Source organism: Chelonoidis abingdonii, chromosome 15, assembly GCF_003597395.2.
Source record: "Chelonoidis abingdonii isolate Lonesome George chromosome 15, CheloAbing_2.0, whole genome shotgun sequence".
NCBI classification, from domain to species: domain Eukaryota; kingdom Metazoa; phylum Chordata; order Testudines; family Testudinidae; genus Chelonoidis; species Chelonoidis abingdonii.
The window spans coordinates 43,126,810-43,148,190 of record NC_133783.1 but is presented as its reverse complement, the minus strand read 5'-3'; the positions used below and the strand labels follow the sequence as shown (position 1 = coordinate 43,148,190).

The following is a 21,381-nucleotide window of genomic DNA, read 5'->3' as shown; positions in this document are numbered from 1 at the left end:
TGCTATTGTGCAAAAGAGAGAGGCCATTAGAAAAAGGCATTGTGACTGGTCTTGATTATTGCACGTGCCTTGAAAAGTAATAAAATCTACAGTATGTACAGTCTGCTCAAAGGACATGTTCCTTTACCCAGGGTTTAGCTTGACAGTCTAATAGTATCAATTAAGCAATTTACAGATGGAAGATAATGCCTGTCTCAAAAGTGGAGACCAGGAGGCTAAAGAATAATATGTTTTATTCTTTGACACCAAGATTATGTAGAGACCTACTTATTCTACTTAAATGCTTTTTATTTTTAAAGCTTCTCAACAACACCTACTACTATTTGAGACATTTCTTGTTTTAGAAAAGTAGTAAATTGATACAGGTCCTAATTTTTCATTTTAAACCAGAGCATAGGACTAGACAACTTCAAAACATTTTTCTTAAGCACAACGTATGTACTTTGGGCCACTGGCCGATAAGTAAGATGGTGAATGACTGATAATTAGTTTAAAATGTGTCTTGCCTGAACTAATAGTTAAGATACAGTTTAATGCTAAATATATAACATTAAGACACTTGGACTTTAAAAAGTAATTAATTTGCACTTTTTGTTAATGAAATGAATTTTTAATGTTCACTTGATTATCTTGTGGTATTTTAAAGAGAAGTGATTTTATCCAAAACATTGCTTCTATTTCTTTTATTCTGCGTATGCTAAATTACATGATTTAATTTTGAGAACATCTGCATATAATTCTGTATGCTTAACAGTGGTGAGATCACACTGCTTTTCAAATAACTGCTACAGCTTTCACTTTCCGGATAGTCTCAGATTTGTATCTAACTGTGATGCCAGACTTACAAAGGTGCCAAAGTATAAGTGTGTAATTATGTAATTTTCTCTTGATCTTTCAGAGTCTTCCTGCGAGCAATTAATCAGTATGCAGATATGCTAAACAAAAAATTTCTTGACCAAGCCAACTTTGAGTTACAGGTAAGAGAAAATATAAACAGTATATTTGGTACTAATGTTAATGTTTTAATAAATTTCAGGTACAAACCAATAGTTTTGATTTCTCTATTTGTTGTTATGCATCTCTTTCTTGGAGCATGAACGCTGAATTTATACAATGTCTTCTGTGACATGCTGAATTAAATAAATAACCCAAACACCTCTGTACTTTGAGGAAACTGGCATCGAGATGCAAACGTCATGGCCTGTCTCCCCTCTCTCTCGAGCCAAGTTGAGCCAAAAGCCTGGATTTGAATAGCAATGATTTCTGAGATTAAGAGCCAGATTAAGACATTCCAGGGTTTTAGCAGCAGAACAAGGGAGGTAGGTTCTCCACCCCCTCAGAAGAAGCAGGGGTGGCAGCAGATTCCTTTCATCCCTGAAGAAGGAGGGGTGGCAGCACATAGGGCTTCTTGCTACTTACCCCAGCAGATGAGGTGTATCTGTTTGGGCAGCTGGGCCAAGCCATAGCACTCCCTTTCCTCCTGCCGTGAACAGCATTCTCTGCTGGTGTTGTGTTGGTGGGGGTAGCCCAGAACAGTCAGTTCTTCTTCGAGTGATTGCTCATATCCATTCCAGTTAAGTGTGCGCGCCGTGCATGCACGTTCGTCGGAAGATTTTTACCCTAGCAACTCCGGTGGGCCGGCAGGTTGCCCCCTAGAGTGGCGCCGCCATGGCGCCTGATATATACCCCTGCCGGCCCGTCCGCTCCTCAGTTCCTTCTTACCTCCGTGTCGGTCGTTGGAATTGTGGAGCGCGGCATAGCTGTCCTCCACGTCCCTAGCTTCTCCTTGTTCGTTGTTCTACTAGTTATATTTAGTTATAGTTAGAGTACAGAATATTAGTTTTCTAGTTGTTATTTACTTGTTGTATATAGTTAGCGGGCTTGGGCTCTAGCCCTCCCCCGCACCCGGCGCCGGGCTCATGCCTGGTTCGCTGGGGTTCAAACCGTGCTCGGCCTGCAGAAAGCCGATGCCCACGAGCGATCCCCACGACTCCTGCCTAAAGTGCCTCGGGGAATCACATATTTCCGAGAAGTGCCGCATTTGCAAGGCCTTTAAGCCAAGGACCAAGAAGGAGAGAGACCAGCGCTTAAAGACTCTCCTCATGGAAGCGGCGCTTAACCCTCCGTCCTCGGCACCGAGTGCCGACTCCGCTCCGGCACCGGACTGCGCCGGGCCCGTGAAAACGCCTCGGCACCGACCTTCCCCGGCACCGGGCCCCGACAAAAGACCTTCGGCGTCCTCCACTCCGGCCAAGCAGACTTGAACGGAGCGCCTGGCACCAACTCCTGCCGCGGCACCGATACCAGGGATTCCGTCGACTCCGGGCCTGGGAGGTCCGTCGAATCCGGTCCCTCACAGCTCCCCAATAAGATCCAGGGTCGAGCTAATGGTCCCATCAACGCCTGAGACATTCTCCTCGGCTAGGGACCTCATAGCACTAACCAAGTCTGCGCTGCCTCAACCCCCCGTGCCTCAGGTGAGGATTCTACAATCTAAGGGCAAGCCAGTGGCCATGCGAGTGCCATCTCTGGATTCGCCGAGCTGGCACCGATCCCCTTCGCGGTCCCGTCACCGTTCCCAGTCCCGTGGGAGGTCTCGATCAAGGCGCTGCTCGCAGTCCCGGCACCGCTCACCGCGGCGGTACCGGTCATACTCGCGGCACAGGTCCTCCTCACGCCGGTCCCGATACTCCCGGCACTGCTCCGGCTCGAGCCATCGCTACCGGCACCGATATTCAAGAAGCCATTCCCAGGTCGACCTCCTGGCACCGAGCTGGTGGCAGGTCCCAGTCTCGATCGCGGCGCTGTTATGACTCCCGGCACCGATCTCCGGCACCGAGGACGTCTCCTCCGTCAGGAGCAAGGGACCCATATCAGTCCCGTTCGGCTCATCCCTGGCCGTCCCGCCAGTCGTTGGTCTCCTCGCAAGCAGACAGCGCATACGCCCTGGACACCGACAGGCCTGCTGCTCTCTTCCATGAACCCCAACCTCAGGAACATGGACCGCAGCAGTGGGGATTCTGGACTCCCTGGGCGTACCACCAAGCCCAAGGCCTTCAGCAGATTCCCCCTCTGGAGGCCACATCTTCCTGTCCTCCCCCTTCCCCTACAGAGGAGAGGTTGTCTCAGCCTCAGGACCCTGAACTCCCTCCAGAGTCGGACCGCAGTGCTCCAGGCAGAGCTCCTCGCAGATCCACTCCTGCCGGGTCTCTTCTCCTCATCCTCCCCGGATGAAGCAGTGGCTGGAAAACATCCACCAGCCCCCCTCCGCTTGACCTCAGGGCACATCAGGACCTCCTCAGGCGCCACGTGGCGCTGAAACATAGAACTTACAGGCTGAGGGAGGTCTCAGAAATTGAGGATCCGGTAGTGAGACAGGCTGGGGCTGGAGGTTGATTTTATCATCCATACATGCCTCATTCACACATCTAAACTAACTAATAAGATTACAGCAGGGTTTGCAGAAATGAAGGTTGGAGGAAGCTTTTACAAAGTGGAGTGTTCTAAAATGGGGTTTGAATTACAATATGGCAAACAGTGAACAGAAGTTACAATGTAGGCAAGTGTAGTGAATGGTGAACAGAAGTTACATTAATAAAGTGAACAATTAAAAACAATTTCATTTATCAGTTCTACACATGGACCTGGTCGGCCGAAAGGTCTATTCTGCGGGCGCCCTCCAGCTTCGGGTGTCCAATCAGTAGGCTGTCCTTAGCCACTACACGTACAACACCTGGGCGGCGGCAGACAGATTTAAGGAGCTGCTTCCGCAAGATGCGCGTCAGGAATTCTCTGCGATCCTTGATGAGGGCAAGAAGGTCACGAGAACTTCCCTGCAGGCATCTTTGGACGCTGCAGATTCGGCTGCCAGGACTCTAGCTTCTGGGGTTACCATGCACCGCATTTCCTGACTACAGGTCTCTGGCCTTCCTCCGGAGCTCCAGTATACCATCCAGGATCTCCCGTTTGAGGGCCAGGGCCTGTTCTCGGACAAAACTGACCCTAGGCTGCAAAGCCTAAAAGACAATAGGGTCATTATGCGTTCACTGGGGATGCATACGCCCGTCACCCAGCGCAAACCCTTCCGGCCTCAGCAACAATACCGGCCCTACCCCCAACCCAGGCAGAGGCAAGACTTCGCCAGACGGTGAAGTAGAAATGGCCAACGTAGACAATCGGGCAACCAAGGAGGACAAAACCAGAGCTCCTCCAAGCCCTCCTCCGGCCCGAAACCTTCATTTTAAAGGTGCGCCCGAGGGCGCTGTACCAGTTTCTCTCACGGATCCGTCCCCTCCCTTTTCCAACCATCTTTCGTTTTTCCTCCCTGCGTGGTCCCGGCTAACATCGGACCGCTGAGTCTTATGCACGTTGGAACTTGGATACCATCTGCAATTTGTTTCATACCCGCCCTCCCGCCCCCCTCCGTCGTCCCTCTTCAGGGACCCCTCTCACAAGCAACTCCTCCTCCAGGAGGTGCAAAAACTCCTCGTCAAAGGAGCCATAGAGGAGGTTCGAAGAACGAGCAGGGCACGGGATTTTATTCCCAGTATTTTCTGATCCCCAAAGCCAAGGGAGGCCTCAGGCCTATCCTCGACCTGCGGGAACTCAACAGATACCTGGTAAAGTTGAAGTTCCGGATGGTATCCTTGGGGACCATTATCCCATCCCTGGATCCTGGAGACGGGTACGCCGCCCTCGACATGCAAGACGTCTACTTCCATATAGCCATCTTCCCACCCCCCAGGAGGTTCCTTTGGTTTGTGGTCAACAGCCGTCACTGTCAGTTCGCGGTCCTCCCGTTCGGCCTCTCTACGGCCCCGAGGGTGTTCACCAAGTGTATGGCTGTAGTCGTCGCCCACCTTCGCCGCAGTCGCATACATGTATTTCCATACCTCGACGACTGGCTGATCCGGGGATCCTCAGAGAAACAAGTCCTCAGCCACGTCCGCATGGTCAAGAGACTTTTAGTGAGCCTAGGCCTAATGCTCAATGTCGAAAAGTCAACACTAATCCCCACTCAGAGGATAGAGTTTATCGGCGCCATTCTGGACTCCACACTGGCCAGAGCCGTTCTTCCTCTATCGAGGTTCCAAACCTTGACGGCCATCATACGACGGCTGCAGGCAGCGCCCTTGACCTCAATATGCACTTGCCTGACTCTCTGGGCCACATGGCTGCCTGCACATTTGTCACGGGATATGCACGGCTCCGCATGAGGCCCCTCCAGTCCTGGCTCATTGCTCAGTACCGTCCGACCGGGCGTTCTTTGGACACGATTGTCACCGTTCCCCAGGACATCTTAGGCTCCCTGCAGTGGTGGCTGGATCAGTCCGTGGTGTGCGTGGGGCTCCCGTTCCATCCGCCCCAGCCCCCGGTGTCTCTGACAACGGATGCCTCAGACCTGGGATGGGGGGCCCATCTCGGTACCCTGCAGACCCAAGGCCGGTGGTCACCTCGTGAGCTAGCCCTCCACATCAGCGTCTGGGAGTTGAGGACTGTCCGCCTTGCTTGTCAAACATTCCGTCAACAACATCAAGGTCGCTGTGTTTCGGTATTCACCGACAACACAATGACCATGAGTTATATAAACAAGCAGGGCGGCACGAGGTCTTCTCCCCTGTGTCAGGAGACCTTGAGGCTCTAGGACTTCTGCCTAGCCCACTCCATTCATCTCATTGCGTCCTTTCTCCCAGGGTTCGGAACATGCTGGCGGATCATCTGAGCAGATCCTTCCTTTCCCACAAGTGGTCCCTTCTCCCGGACGTCGCTCTTTCGCTCTTCCGGAGGTGGAGATGTCCCCGGATGGACCTCTTCGCATCCCGCGAGAACAGGAAATGCCAGATGTTCTGCTCCTTTCAAGGTCTCGAACCGGGTTCGGTAGCGGACGCCTTCCTTATTCCGTGGATGACGCACCTGTTCTACACATTCCCACCATTTCCGCTCGTCCACAAGGTCCTTGTGAAGGTGCACAGGGACAGGGCCCGCTTGATCATGATAGCTCCAGCGTGGCCCCAGCAACGTTGGTTCTCCATGTTGCTGGACCTGTTCGTGGCCGACCCTGTCCCCCTGCCTCTTCACTTGGACCTGATCACTCAGGACCACGGCAGGCTCCGTCACCCAGACCTTCAGTCGCTGCACCTCACGGCGTGGCTCCTGAGTGGCTGACCCAGTCTGAAACGCGTTGCTCTACCCCAGTGCGACAGGTGCTCCTGGGAAGCCTTCCACTAGAGCGTTTCACGTGCTGGTGTGCGGATCGGAACTTCCTTCCCACCGAAGTCTCCATCCCGAATATCCTTGACTACCTCTGGTTCCTCAAACAACAGGGGTGTCATCTCTAAGAGTTCACTTGGCGGCCATTTCCACCTTCCACCCAGGAGGGGATGGCCGCTCAATGTTTTCTCACCCAATGGTGACTAGGTTCCTTAAGGGTCTGGAGCATCTTTACCCTCAGATTCGCTGCCCCACCCCCACCTGGGACCTGAACCTGGTTCTGGCCCGGCTCATGTCCCCCCATTTGAGCCATTGGCAACTTGCTCCCTTCTCTACCCGCTGAAGCCCGCTCCCAGGAGAGGTAGAGCTCCGGCCCTCAGGTAGATCCCCCGTATACGTGTCCACAGGACAAGGTGCAGCTAACCACACTCTTCAGCCTCTCCCCAAAGTCTCGGCTTCACGTCAACACAGGAGTCTTCTCCCTGTCTTTTCCTCGAAACGCCCTTCGTCCTCAGGGAAGCAACAGGCTTCACCTCACTGGATGTCGTAGGGCGCTCTCCTTTGTATATAGAAAGCTGAACCAACCCGGTTACCGCAAATAAACCACCTCACCTTCGTTGCGGTACTGAACGGCAAGGGCTGCCCCGTCTCCTCTCAGAGAAAGCCCTCAGTGGACGTCCTGTATCCGGCTGGATATGACTGGCTCTGCCCCACCCGGGCCACATGACTGAGACTCTACCAGGGCGCAAGCTCATCGGCGGCTTTCTTGCCCACGTCCCATCTCATGGAATCCTGTACGGGCAACCGGTCCTCGTCCATACCTCGCGTTCGCCATTACCCTCGTCCAGCGCCAGAGTTCGAACACGGCCTTCGCTCCAGCCTATGCTACATGCTGATGTTCCACCGACCACCAGCCTAGGGTAGGCTTGGGAATCAACCTAACTGGAATGGAATGAGCAATCACTCGAAGAAGAAAAGACAGTTGACTCACCTTTATAACGTTGGTTCTTCGAGATGTGTGCCTCATATCCATCCACACCCACCCTTCCCACTGTCGTAGTACTGGCAAGAAGGAACTGAGGAGCGGACGGACCGGTCAGGGGTATATATCAGGCGCCATGGCAGCGCCACTCTAGGGGGCGACCTGCCGGCCCGCCGGAGTTGCTAGGGTAAAAATCTTCCGACGAACATGCACACGCGGTGCGCACACCTAACTGGAATGGATATGAGCAACACATCTCGAAGAACAACAGTTACAAAGGTGAGTAACCGTCTTTCTTGGAGTTAACACTCCATTGAAGTGCATGGAGTAGGTCATCATTTTAGAGCCATTGTTTCAGGCTGTCTCCAGACTCAGAAAGACATGTCTGCATCAGTCACACAAATTTCAAGCTTTTCTTCCCAATCATGAGGGCAAGAAACTTACTTGCAAAAATAAAAAATGCTATTTTGATCTAATCGCATGATTCCAGGAGCTGGGGAATTAGGCACAAGTCTTTAGTGGCTATACCATAACTACCAGTCCTGTTTGAGAATGTTTAAATATCCAGATGCAAACTTTACAACTCAGGTCCAACTGAAACTTAATTACAACAGGATCCCATTAAATTTAAAAATAATTCAGTTTTTGAGAAGATTATAAACAATTTTAATGAGTCAAACTGTCAGGTGAGTATGAGAAGCACGGGCCAGGGTCTCAAAAACTGGGGATGTAGTTGCATTCCTCAGTTAAGGATGGAAGCACTATAAGCTATATTCTGATTTAGAGGTATCCTATTGGGTCTCCAAAATGTCATCTGAGGGCTGCAAACTTTCAGATTTATTTGGCCCTCTGACTTTGGCACAAGGCTGCATCTTCCTTTCCATTTAGGTGCGTATTTGTGGAAACAATGACTTATTTATAAATGGCATCAGACATCATTCACAGATTCATTGACTAAGTCCAGAAGGGATTGTGATCATCTAATCTGACCTCCTGTATAACACATGCCATATGACTTAATTGAATTACTTTATGTTTGAACTGGAACATATCTGTTTAGAAAAACAGCCCATCTTGATTTAAAAATTGCAAGTGATGGAAAATCCACCACAGTTCTTGGTAAGTTGTTCCAATGGTTAATTACCCTCACTTAAAAATTTGCTGTTTATTTCCAATCTGGATTTGTCTAGTTTCAACTTCTTTCAAGTAGATCTTGTTGTACTTTTGTCTGCTAGACTGAAGAGTCCATTATCAAATTGTTGTTCCCCATGAAGGTAGAGTACTTATAAGCTGTGTCACCACTTAACCTTCTGTTTGTTAAAATAAACAGATCCAAAATACCTCAATCATTAAAATACATGATTTCCAATCCTTTAATTGTTCTCATGGTTCTTCTTTGAACCATTTCCAATTTATCAACATCCTTCTTGAATCGTGGACACCAGAAATGGGACACAGTATTCCATTAGTGGCTGCCCCAGTGCCAAATACATAGATAATATATAACCTTTCAACTCCTTCTTAATATTACCCATTTATGTATCCAAGGATTGCATTAGCCCTTTTTGGACAGTGTTGCCTTGTGAGCTCATGTTCAACTGATTATCTACCATGACCCCCAAATCTGTTTGAGTCACTGCTTCCCAGGATACAGTCCCCCAGACTGTAAGGATAGCCTACCTTCTTGATCCTAGATTTATGACTTTACATTTCATCATATTAAAACACACTTTGTTTGCTTGAGCTCAGCTTAGTTAGTGATCCAGATCACTCTTTGTCCGTGACCTGTCCTCTTCATTGTTTAGTACTCCCCTGAATCTTTGTCTCCTCTAGAGACTTTGTCAATGATTATGTGGTTTCTTTCAGGCCATGAATAAAAACGTGAAATAGCGTAGGGCGAAGAACTGATCCCTGTTGGACCTCACTAGAAATACAGCCGCTTGAGGATGACTCTCCATTTATAATTACATTTTGAGAAATATAATTTCATCAGTTTTGAATCCATGTAATACGTGCTGCATTGATTTTTGTATCATTTTATTTTATTAATCAAGAAGTCATGTGGTAATATTCAGTTTCTGTATTTTTCATCTTTTCTTTTCCAAGATGTTTTAATTTCTGATTCTTTCTGTTTTGCCCCCAGCTTATTTTCGACTCTGTAGTCTATCTTGTTCTTCCCTAAGGTTGTCTGCCTATCTCTTTCTCATATACATACAATACATGCACACATACAAACACACATGCTCACCTTTATAATCCTTTTTATTAATTCATTAGTTTTCTTCTATTTTTGAATGGTAAATTTTTTTCTTGGCTTGTTAAATCTGTTCTGCCAATTCCCTTCTCAATGGTCTGGTCTTCCCCACAACAAGAAATGGCTCAAATGCTAAAATTGTCTTTTTTCTTTCGAAAGTGAAGGACCCCAGAATGCTTCCCCATATCTTATTCCTCAAAATCATCACAAAGCCTTAAAGGTCTGAGTATTTCCCAGTCCCTTTCTTATTAGCACTAATTGTGTTGAACTCACACATCATTTCTTCCAGGTGGTCTTAGTCAGTTTCACTCCACTGCCTTTCTCCTTGCCTGGAAAACTGCTGTGTGAGCACATGAAGCAGTGTGACTGAAAGACTGCTTCTACAGGAAAAATCCTGTTCAGTGTTGGAAATGCCGTGGCCTGCCATGTGTAACATTCATTTTCATTTAGTTAATTTTGGCAGGTTTAGTTGCAAGGAGATAAGTCACAAATGACATTGCAGCAGATGAAAGGTGAAAGAAGGGGACTAACATGTCCGTAGTGGAAATCATACTTTTGTTCTGACTTATCACATTATAATCTTATGCCATTGTCATAATGTAGGCAAAGAAAAATTCCCTGTTCTCCACCCTAGCATCTACGAAGTGTCAGTCAGTAGAACACTTCTGGGTGGTAAACAGCAGGGTGAATCTAGGTTGTCTGCACTTGAAATCAGAGTGAAGTGTTTCTTGCTCTGAGCAGTTTTCTACCTAATTTGTGGCAAATCTCATATATGGGCCATATTCGCTGCTTCTGCAGTTGGCAGTTTTGCATGTGTGAGGTGTGAGAGAAGGCACAACTACAACATGGAGTTTCAGTCAACCTGACCTACTGAATTTCCAGAGCTATTTAAAGAACTTCAAGTGAAATCTACTCATTGGAGCCATGCACCTTTCAGGTACTAAAAACAGCAGATCTGTTATTAGAAAAAGAAGATCAACAAATTTTGAGGGCAAGATTCCAGTGTATCTCAAAGAAGTGATTATTGGGGCCATCAAGCCATGTCTTAACACTGATAATCATCCTCATTACAGCCCTGCTGTCATGTTCCATTTTAATGGAAAGTTGGGCCTTGCCTAGATGAGAAATTGCACTATTTAACTTACGGTATACTTTTTAAACCAATTTAGTTAAAGTCATGTAAAAGGCTGTGTGAATGCCCCTATTTTGGTTTAAACAACCCTTATTTCAGTTCTTTTTAAATTGTTTAGGAATCTTTTTAAGATAAACCGTTCATAACACAATAAGCGTGTCCACGCACTGTTTTGTCCCAGTTTCATTAAATTAATATAAAATTACACTTGAGGTTAAAATCAGTGCAACTTTCTCGTGTAAACAAGCTGTTATTCAAGATGTTGTGGTGCGGTAGCTCTGGTATTATCTAGTGATCTCAGATTTCCTGGGCCTATTTCAATTTAATTTATGACATGACTGTCCTAGACAGTCGTGGTCTGGTTGGTAAATGATCTCTGGGTAAAGAACAATAAAAAAAAGTCCTTGCTGATTATTTTAAATCTCTCATCTGCCTATGACTGTTCACCACAAGGAATTGTTTTGGTTGTGACCCCGTGTAGATATAGATGGCAGTGGCACATTGGGTGTCTCTGTTAGTTTCTCTGAGATGATCCAGCTCTTCTCCAAGAATTCTCCTATGAGGAATACTGCAGGATTCTGTGCATTCATCCTGCTGCTACTGTGAAATTACTAAGAGATATGGTGAGGTAGTTTGGTTTGCTCTTCCATCAATATGCTGAAGATACTCAACCCTAAGTTACCTTTTCATCAGACTCGGACAGTGCAGTCTCTCAAGTTTACTAGTGTCTGCCTGAGTTTGAGGTTTGGATGAAGACACACGGGGAAGTTAGTGCTCAGTAAGCTAGGGTGTGAATTTAGAGTGCACTAGCTAGTCAACAGTAACTCCCTATGTGGACACTCTTACTGTGCACAAAGGGTGTGCTGAGATGGTTTAGCTTTGTATATTTCCAGAGTTTATTAAGCTAATGCACACAAAGGAACTTTTAGTGCACAGTAAAATTGTCCATGCAGGGAGTTAGTGTGGAGTAACAAGTCCACTCTTTTAACTTAATTCAGTATTGTAACTATTGATCTGTAGAGCTCTGCACTGATTTGGGGCCTGGCTATCTTAAAGACTGCTTCTCTGCTTTTGTTCTGTCTTCACAATTGAGATCAGCTAACACTTCAAGATTTAAACATTTGAGGATCCGTTGCAGGGTTTCTCAGTGTGGAACCATCATTTCCACTGTTCAGTCAACAAAGCCTGAATAACATGGTGGGCCAGATTCTCTTTACAGCAACAGTGCAAAAGGGCCATAATCTGGTCACCAATGTGCAGCTCTCTGCTGCTAGAGAACTTGCTGCTGGCACAGACATGCCACAGCTGGGTCCTCCACCCGTAGCACTCCACCCTTCCTGATATAGGGAAGGCAAGTAGAGGGTGTGACAGAGCAGAGTTCATCTATGCCTATCCTCTATAGGGCCGCCCCGGGGGGAGGGGGAGAGAGAGGGGCAATTTGCCCCGGGTCTTGCGAGCCCTGGCCCGGCAGCGGTCCGGGTCTTCAGCGGCATTTCGGTGGCGGAGGGCCCTTCAGTGCTGCCGAAGACGCGGAGCAACTGAAGGGTTCCCCTGCTGCTGAAATGCCGCCGAAGATCCGGACCACTGCTGGGTGAGTACAAGTGCCGCAGCTCCCTTGCTTTGCCCCAGGCCCCCTGAAACCTCTGGGTGGCCCTGATCCTCTACTAGCATAGGACCCATTAAAAACCTTGCGCCAGTGGCATCACTTAGAGCACCCTGGGGGTTGCTGAATGTCATGTTGAATCTGGAGCTAGCCCAGAGAACTGGTGAGCCATAGCCGGACTCCTTCCCTCTCTCTCTTGCTCTAGTTTAGGAGATACTATAAGAGATACCAGACTAAACTAATTTATTTTGTTTATGTCACCTAGAGATTTCTTTATGGCAGTAGACTTTTAAAAATCAATTAAATATTTTTAGAGAGTATTGAAAATATTTCCAATAAGTACACCTTACATTATGTCTGCCACCAGAAAAAATAAAAACAGTGATCTTGCACAACCTTTGCAGCGCTGGGAGACTTGTTGGCAACTTCCCAAGAGCATGAGGGCCGTACCTTATTTGCATATAAATTTAGTTTTTAATCAGATAAATGCATGAACTTTATTTATTTATTTAGTATTTAATTTTTTAATTATTTATACATAGGAAAATGCTTTGAGGTCTGCAGTGGATAGTATATCAATAGGAGCGAATACTGGCAATGGTTCTCTGAAACCAAGTTCTGAGGTAGCCGCACACAATGGAATGCGGGCTGGAGACTATTAACATTATTAAAGTGTTGTGATTTGTTGAGATTCATTATAGGAAACTTCTTTTGATAGTTACTAATGGAGTACCTCAAGGGTCAGTCTTGGGACTGATTATATTTAACATTTTCATTAATGACCTTGTCACAAAAAGGAGGAGTGTGCTAATGAAACTTGCTGATCACATGAAGTGGGGAGGTATAATCAATGCAAGGAAGGATGGGAATATTATACAGGAAGAACTGCCTGACTTAGAGGATTGGAGTAATAGAAATGGGATGAAATTCAATAGTACAAAGTGCAAGTTTGTGCATTTAGGGACTGTTAACAAGAAATTCTGCTATAAGCTGGAGGCTCATCAGTTAGAAACACCAGAGGAGGAGAAGAACCTGTATGTATTAGTCGATCATCAGGTAACTATGAGCCATCAATGTGATGTAGCCATGAAAAAGGCAAATGTGATCGTAGGACAAATGAGGCAGGGTATTTCCAGTAGAGATAGGAAAGTGTTAATGCCATTTTACAAGGCATTGATAAGGCCTGATTTGGAATACTGTGTACTGTTCTGGTCACCCAAGTTCAAGAAAGATTACTTCAAACTGGAACAGTGGGGTAGAAGAGCTATTAGGATGAACAGGTGAATGGAGGATCTGTCTTAGGACAGGAGCTAAAAGAGCTTGACTTGTTTAGCCTAGCAAAATGAACGCTGAGAGAGGATATGATTGCTCTTCATAAGTTCATCGGAGCAGCGAGGAGGACACCGGAGAGAGAAAAGAATTATTTAAAATAAAGGAAAATGTTGGCAGAAGAACAAGTGGGTATAAACTGATCATGAATAAGTTTAAGCTGTAAATTAGAAGACGCTTTCTAATCATTAGAGGAGTGAGGTTTTGGAACAGCTTTCCAGAATTGATGGAAGCAAACAACCTAATTAATTTTGAGATGGAGTTTGATACATTTATGAACAGGATGATGGGATGGGATTGCCTGTGATAGCAGGGGACTGCACTCGGGGACCCAGGAGGTTCCTTCCAGACTTGTTTTCCTGTAAGTATTTCCAAAAATAATTGCACAAGGAGCAGTTAACCCTGTCTGTCCTTCAGCAGACTTTAATAGACATTCAGTAAACTTAAATCTCCCTCTCTCTCTCTCTCTCTCTCTCACACACACACACACACACACACACACACACACACACACATGCAGAGTCTCATTCATATATGCATGAAATTATGGGTGTGTCAAATATATATAAAACATATGCACACACACTCGTATTCATATTTTATGTGTTTGAATAATCAAAATGCCATTGATTTTGTGTAAATGGACCATTTTGTTTAATTAAAAATATAAACAGTATGGAGATGGACTAAGATCTCTTCAAGAAGTTGATATCTGTTTTTTCTATTAATATTTATGTGCATAAATTATGTATTTTAAGATGTTGTGTAGGTGTGTAGAAGAACACTTCAGAGATTTAATAGTATTTATTCTTGGTATCTCTCTGACTTCCAGCTTTGGAACAACTACTTCCACCTGGCTGTTGCTTTTCTTACACAAGAATCTCTACAACTGGAGAATTTTTCAAGTGCTAAAAGAGCCAAAATACTTAACAAGTAAGTCCTAGTCTCAATATAAAACCATCGGCAAGAACTTCAGTGACTATTAACATAATTTTACTTTGGTTCCTTGGATAAATCCATACAAATTTACATGTAATCGTGACGTAATGAAATGTTGATTTTAAAACTATGAATCAAATGTAGTATACGTTCCTACCAGTGAATCAAGGTCTGAAATGGCTTATGCTGCAGTACGTTCATAGTCCAGACTTTCAGAAGTATGAACATATTCTAAAAGTAGATTTTTTAAATCCTCTTTAGGTTTGTGCTTATTCTAATCTCATTTCACTTGTATTCTTTATTGCGTAATTCCTAAAGGCCTTTTACAGTGAAACAGTCAGTGTCACTGTGATACCCCGGAAGAATGTTTTGTTGCATAGCTGCAGACTTTTACGGTTTCCTGGTCAAAAGGGATTACATTGCTACCTCTGGACAGGGAATTTGAACTGTCTGGATTGAAGTTCTAAATTTCACAGCAAATAAAACCTGTCAAAATGAGAAGACACAAAGATTTGGGAACACAGAGGATTTGCCCACTGTATTATTGCCTCCATTTCTTTAAATTCAGGCATAGTGTGTGCTTCCTTCACTGAGCAAAGAAGTTAGAGACAGTAAAAATCAATGTAGTGGTTTTAAACAATGTGTGTGGACTCTTTCAAAATCCAAATATTTTTAATAAATTAGTGCAAAAATCTGTATTTAAATTTTCAACCAAAACACTGCATTAATGGCACACATGCTAGGAAGTTCAGTATTATAGTTCCCTCACCACATCAATCTCAGCACCCTTGTGCTTATGTAGTCTTTTGTATAGTTTTGCCTGACAGCAAAGAAGTGCAGTATGTGTGCGTTATAGTAAGAGGCAGCATAGCTCAGTGTAGTGCTACTCAACCTATGGGGCATTTCTTTAATTGGTTCATGAAGAACTCCCTTGTGGGTTAGGCCATCTAGGTGAGGGGAGGTAAAGTCCCCAAAAAATCCAATGAGAGACCTGGGAGGAGAAAGAAAAGAGCAATTCACACAGGCCCCCTCTACTTTCTGCTACTTTTCCCCCTGTTCTACCCCAACTCAGCCAAACTAGACCTCCTCCCTTTCCTAATTCTCTGTCCTCCTGCCCACACAGCACTCAGCTGAAGCAAGTAAACCTTTGTTGCTAGGATCTATAGAGCCAGCTTCACAGCCTTTGAAACCAGTGGTGCCCAGAGTTGAATGCCTTGCTGTTGGGGGGACCCTCCTACCCGACAGTCCCTCACTCAGCACCAGCCCTCACCCAGAATGTCCTCGAAATCATGTCTTCTTGCAATCAGTATACAGACATCTAAGATACAGATTTGATTTCCCCTTTATATTCCCTGTTGTCTCTCCTTTGTTCCTGTTATAATTGCCCATGATCCCCCCGAATTCCAACTCATCACCCAGGTCTCCATGTTTTTGATTTACCTATGGGGTTTTGTTTCCTGCCCTCATAGAACCTAGTTTAAAGCTTGTCTCAGCAGGTTAGCCAATCTGTATCCAAAAATACTCTTCCTCTTCCTCAATAGATGGGCCCCATCTACACTCAGCAGTTCTTTTTCCCAGAACAAGATCCTGTGGTCAATGAAGGCAAAATCCTCCTCGCAACACCATTTGCACAGCCATCCATTCACTTCCAGGATGCATCTCCCTCTGCCTGAGCCCTTACCCTTGATATTGTTGTTCAAGCTCTCATTCGCCCCACCATGATGTTCGAGACACTTGCTTTGGAACCTTTGCTTTATTTGACCATTAAAACATCATTTGTAATCACTGTGTGTATACAGACATCTAAGATATTGATTTGATTTCCCCTCTATGTTTCCTGTTGTCTCTCCTTTGTCCCTGCGATAGCTCTGTAGGAAGAAGTCTTGTAGTATAAATCTGGCCTTACAATGACAGCCATCTCCTGAATGTTGTAAAAACATTTCCTCTCTATAGGATCTCTGCCAAGACCACAAGTTAGCATTAGTGAGCACATTGCCTAAATACTGAAAGCTGCATATGTGGTAGATGTTTGAGGCCATTTTCAGAAGGCAAATCCTTTGCATCATAAGAGGGTGGGCTTTACAGTATTAAAAGAGGTCTGTCTACACTACCCACCAGATCAGCATGTAGCGATCGATCTGTTGGGGATCGATTTATCGCGTGTAGTGTCGACATGATAAATCGATCCCCGATCACTCTCCCATCAACTGCTGAACTCCAGCTCAGCGAGAGGCAGAAGCAAAGTTGATAGGGGAGCGGTGGCCATCAATCCCGTGCCACGAGGACGCAAAATAAGTGATTCTAAGTTGATCTAAGATATGTTGACTTCAGCTATGGTATTCTCATAGCTGAAGTTGCATATCTTAGATCGATCCCTGCCAGTGTAGACCAGGCATTAGTAAAAGCAGTGGAAATTGGATATCCAGATCCCCATGTGATAGCTTTGAAATCTGAGCCATTGTGCGTATAATTATGTATACACACATGCACTACAGAGAATATATGATGAGGTGGTATTTTATGGACATGAGTTTGGGATGCTGATATTAGTTATGAGAGATGGAGTCACAGCTGAGTTATGTAGATGACCCACAAACTCATGTTAATAAAACGTTCATACCACACTATTGTGTATTCTCTATGTGCCACATACTTTATAGCTATTTTACTGTAGTAAACTCACAGAGTTTTAATTTGTTTTGATTGGGACTGTTTGTCATATCCCTGTGTGAGAAAAGCTCGGTTATTAACCTGGAGTCCAAATTACAGGACTATAAAAACCTCCAAAATGTACCTGAGAGGTTTTTTTAAAAAACCTGGAAATGTTACAGCCTTAAAATCCATAATCTCATACCCTTCCAGGGCTAGATGGAAGTGTTGGACCCCACTGAGGAGGCTGGGTTCCTTCCTGTGTCTGGCCCCATAGGGCTGTAAGATAAGAGACTTCAAAATCATGACATTTTTATGTACAGAAAGGTAATTACTGGTGTAGGACTGAATATTACACGTCCCAAGCCTCAGGCAAGGGTAACTTTAGGAGGAGGAAATACTTCTCTGATAGGCTGAGGATTTTGTAATTTTTTGTTTTTTGTTTTTTATTTTTAATATATGTGTCTGAAGCTGTTTGGGAGAATGGGGGTTGAATATTAGAATAAGTCCCAGGCAGCTAGCTTATTAGGTAGATAATATGGTCATAGACATATAATAAATTATATTTAATTCTCACATACCCAGACAATTTCACATACCTTTCCAAGTTGTTATATGGATATCACCTCCACATTATATATTTGTCTCTCTGTGTCTTTGTTTATTTATTTAAATTGGGAGAGAGTGTGTGTATATATACACACATTTATAAGGTACATATGCATTATGTATGTAGAGGTAATACTGGCATGATAAATTGTGTATGTATATAATGTTTCATACATTCACAAAATTAAATCTCTGTGTGTGTGCATATAGACATGCACATTTCCTGTATCCATCCATGAAAAAGTAGGAGATTCAAGGAGTAAAGAGCAGGGAGAATTTGGGAGGTGGTCGGACTGGAAATGCCTTATATTTTAATCTCGGAGGAAGAGATTGTGAATGAGATTGTTCACCCACTCACATAAGGTGAGAACCTTATAAGGGTTTCTTTTTCCACCAACCTGTGCTATACACTGCACTATGGAGGAAATGTAAGAGATCAATAGACTTTCACCATATTCTTCATGTCTGAGAATAAAAGTAAATAGATCAGGTCTTGGACAAGACTAGTTATTAAAATTTGCTGATTTATAAAACTCTGTGATAATGGTTTTGCAAATTATAATTTTAATAGAATTAGATTTGTCTAGGCAATAAAATGAGAGAGGAAATTGCTCAGCAACTAATAAAGTCATGGATCTTGAAGCATAAGATTTTATTTACTTGTGTAACAAATATCACTCCTACTCAGCTGGGATTTTATGTGTGTTAAATAGCAGCAGACATTTTTAAAAATACAGTAGAATCTCTTTAACCCACACTAATATCAGGGAGACCCTTTGCCAGTTACCAAATGTTGTGATTTTGCTAATATGAGAAAAGCAATGTTTTAAAAAATATATAGTCCACCAAGCAAATATATTCTAGGAACTCACTTAAGGCCCTGATCCAGCCCCGATCAAAATCAGTGGGAAGCTTTGCAATGATTTCTGGGAGCTGGATTAGGCACCAATCTTCATTACTGTAGAGAGATTCCGTGATAGTTTGCTAAGTAGTGAGTGTTGGGGTGGGATATGAAGCGTTAATGCCATCAGCCCTGTTTCAGGACATCACTGCTTCCCAGCATAAACTTCAAATCCAAAAATCCCGAATGATTGTGGCTTTGTGCTGGTGACTTTAGTGTCTAAGTATGTTGTGATGTGTTTCTCATTTCATTTGCTAGGACAATCTATATATGCTAATAATATGTATAAAAATAAAATATTCTTTGGGTTGTAAAGCTGTGCAGTATGCTTTCTCCCACCATTAGAGACTGAAAAATGGAAAATACTGTCATTAATCTACACAACCACCCCCATGGTCCCAAAGGACAGTTATGTAATATGCAGATATGGGAAAGAGAGATTCCTGCAGGTGACTCGTTTGTGTGACCTCTTTTGTAGAAATCGCAATATATTTCCTTCAAGGGAGATCTAGTAGCGTAGAGATTAAAACCCAGGCCTGGGAACCATAGCTCGTGACTGTGCTACCATGCTTCTTCTGGGTGGCTTATACCACTGTCTGTTTTAGAGTATTAAATGAATGGTGCTAAATGTATTATTAGTATAAGCTGGTATTTTGGAATTTCAGGGATCTTAAGAATTTTTAAATGCTACTCAGATTGTCATATCCAATTCATTTTGCCTACTGCCATTTATAAAGAAATGTGTTCTTTTTTTAGGTATGGTGACATGAGGAGGCAAATTGGTTTTGAGATCAGAGACATGTGGTATAACCTAGGTGAGTAGTCAGAGCACTTCTTGTTTTGATCACTCATTTTGTTTGTATATTCATTTAAAACTATATAGCATTTAAAAAAAAAACTTTCCTAAAATAATGGAATAGTTGCAAAGTCACGTACTCAGAATTCAAGTAATGCCAGATTTGAAGTTTCCCATGCAAGCTTAATTAAGATGGTCTTATTACATGATTACACAGTATTTTTTCCCCAGTACTCTCGCCTCACACAAGATAGTTGATCCTCAGTTAATGGCAACTTTTCAGTAATCTTTTTTATCCTCATCTGTGTACATGGTCCTGTCACTGGAAACTGTATCATAATTCATATGCACAAGGGACAGAATGAAAGTTGACGACTAACAATTCTGGTTGACAGTGATGGTTCAGTTCTCTGTGGCTGTGACCAACAACTCAATAAGGTTGAGTTTCATGTGTCTTCTACTGACTCATGCTGCTGTATGATGGTATAAAGGGTGAAGCTGCCCGACCAGCCTCAGTTCCTTCTTGCCTCCCATGATTGGTAGTGGGATTGTGTTGACTTGCTTTCCAGGTGTTCTCCCTTTCAGATTTTTTGTATATAATTATAGTGCACTTGGCATAGTTAATAGAGCTTTTCAATATGTTTCAATTATTTATTTATTTAAGATATTTAATGTTAATTAGAGCAGTGGTTCTCAACCAGAGTTATGCAGATGTCTTCTAGACACAGGCGCCAGCTTCCTTCTTGCCCCAGGGGTGCTCAGTCCCTACTCAGCCCCAGGCCTCGCCCCCACTCCACTCCTTCCCCCAAGCCTCCACCCACACCCCAGCTTTTCAGCTGATCTGCAGCACGTCGGAGGTGCTGGGAGGGAGGAGGAGAAGTAGATTGGCGGGGAAGCACTAGGGGGAGAGGGGAACTGGCTGCCGGTGAGTGCTAAGCACCTGCCAATTTTTTTTTGTGGGCGCTCCAGCCCATGAAGTCGGTGCTCCAACCCTGGAGCACCCACGGAGTTAGTGTCTGTGCTTCTAGATATTTGCCTAGTTTTACTTTAGAAGCAAAGTCAGTACAAACTAAAATTCCATACGGACAATGATTTGTTTTTACTGCTCCATATACTATGCACTGAAATGTAAGTCCAATATTTATATTCCAATTGATTTACTTCATAATTACATGGTAAAAATGAGAAAGTAAGCAATTTTTCAGTAATAATGTGCTGTGACACTTTTGTATTTTTATGTCTGATTTTATAAGCAAGTTGTTTTTAAGTGAGCTGAAATTTGAGGGTAGACAAGATGAATCAGACTCCTGAAAAGGTTGAGAGCCACTGACTTAGAGTGTTGGTTCCTGTATATCTGGGTACCGACTCCCAGTACTGGGGCATGCCTCTATCTTTGAGCTTTAAGCCTTGCACCCATGGCAAGAAGTGCTGGTGAGTGACCCTCACTCCAGGTGTCTGAAGTGCCTTGGAAAGGGCCCCATTCTGGGACAGGTGTAAAATATGTAGAGACTACAAGCCCTAGATTAAGAAGGACAGAGAGGTGAGACTGTGTTACCTCCTCATGAAGGCAGCCTTCAGTCCACCATCATAGCCTTCCCACTCAGGACAAGGGCCAAGAGAAGTGGCTATACAGATATTGTGGAGAGTCAGCGCCACTCTCCTTCCCCACTACTTAGGAAGAAGCATAGACAAAATGCTTCAAAGGAGCCAGCCTCCACCAAGAGATCAAAGTCCCCGGTTCCATCTGCCAGCATGCAGGGTGAAAAGCAGGGTAGTGTGTCCCTGGAAAAGGGATGCTCCCTGGTACTGACTTCATCTTGCCTGGGGTCGTTGACACTGGTGTCTATGTGGTCAAGACCTACCCATTCTGTGGTATCAACCCCTTTGATGCAACATCAGCGACATTTGGAGAACAGGTCAGTATCCACGACGCCACAGGCGTATGCTGCAGTGCAGGATCTCCTGTGCCTCTCAGCA

The 21,381-nt window shown here is 44.5% G+C and overlaps 1 protein-coding gene across 2 annotated transcripts in view; it reads left to right on the top strand.

Moving 5' to 3' along the window:
• Positions 1 to 21,381, top strand: part of DOCK1 (dedicator of cytokinesis 1) — a 570,673-nt gene that overhangs the window by 426,369 nt on the left and 122,923 nt on the right. For both annotated transcript variants that reach the window (XM_032801591.2, XM_032801590.2), the window contains exons 30-32: positions 899 to 977; positions 14,343 to 14,443; positions 19,365 to 19,423. In XM_032801591.2, the coding sequence (XP_032657482.1) occupies positions 899 to 977; positions 14,343 to 14,443; positions 19,365 to 19,423 (239 nt within the window). The remainder of the gene's footprint in view (positions 1 to 898; positions 978 to 14,342; positions 14,444 to 19,364; positions 19,424 to 21,381) is intronic.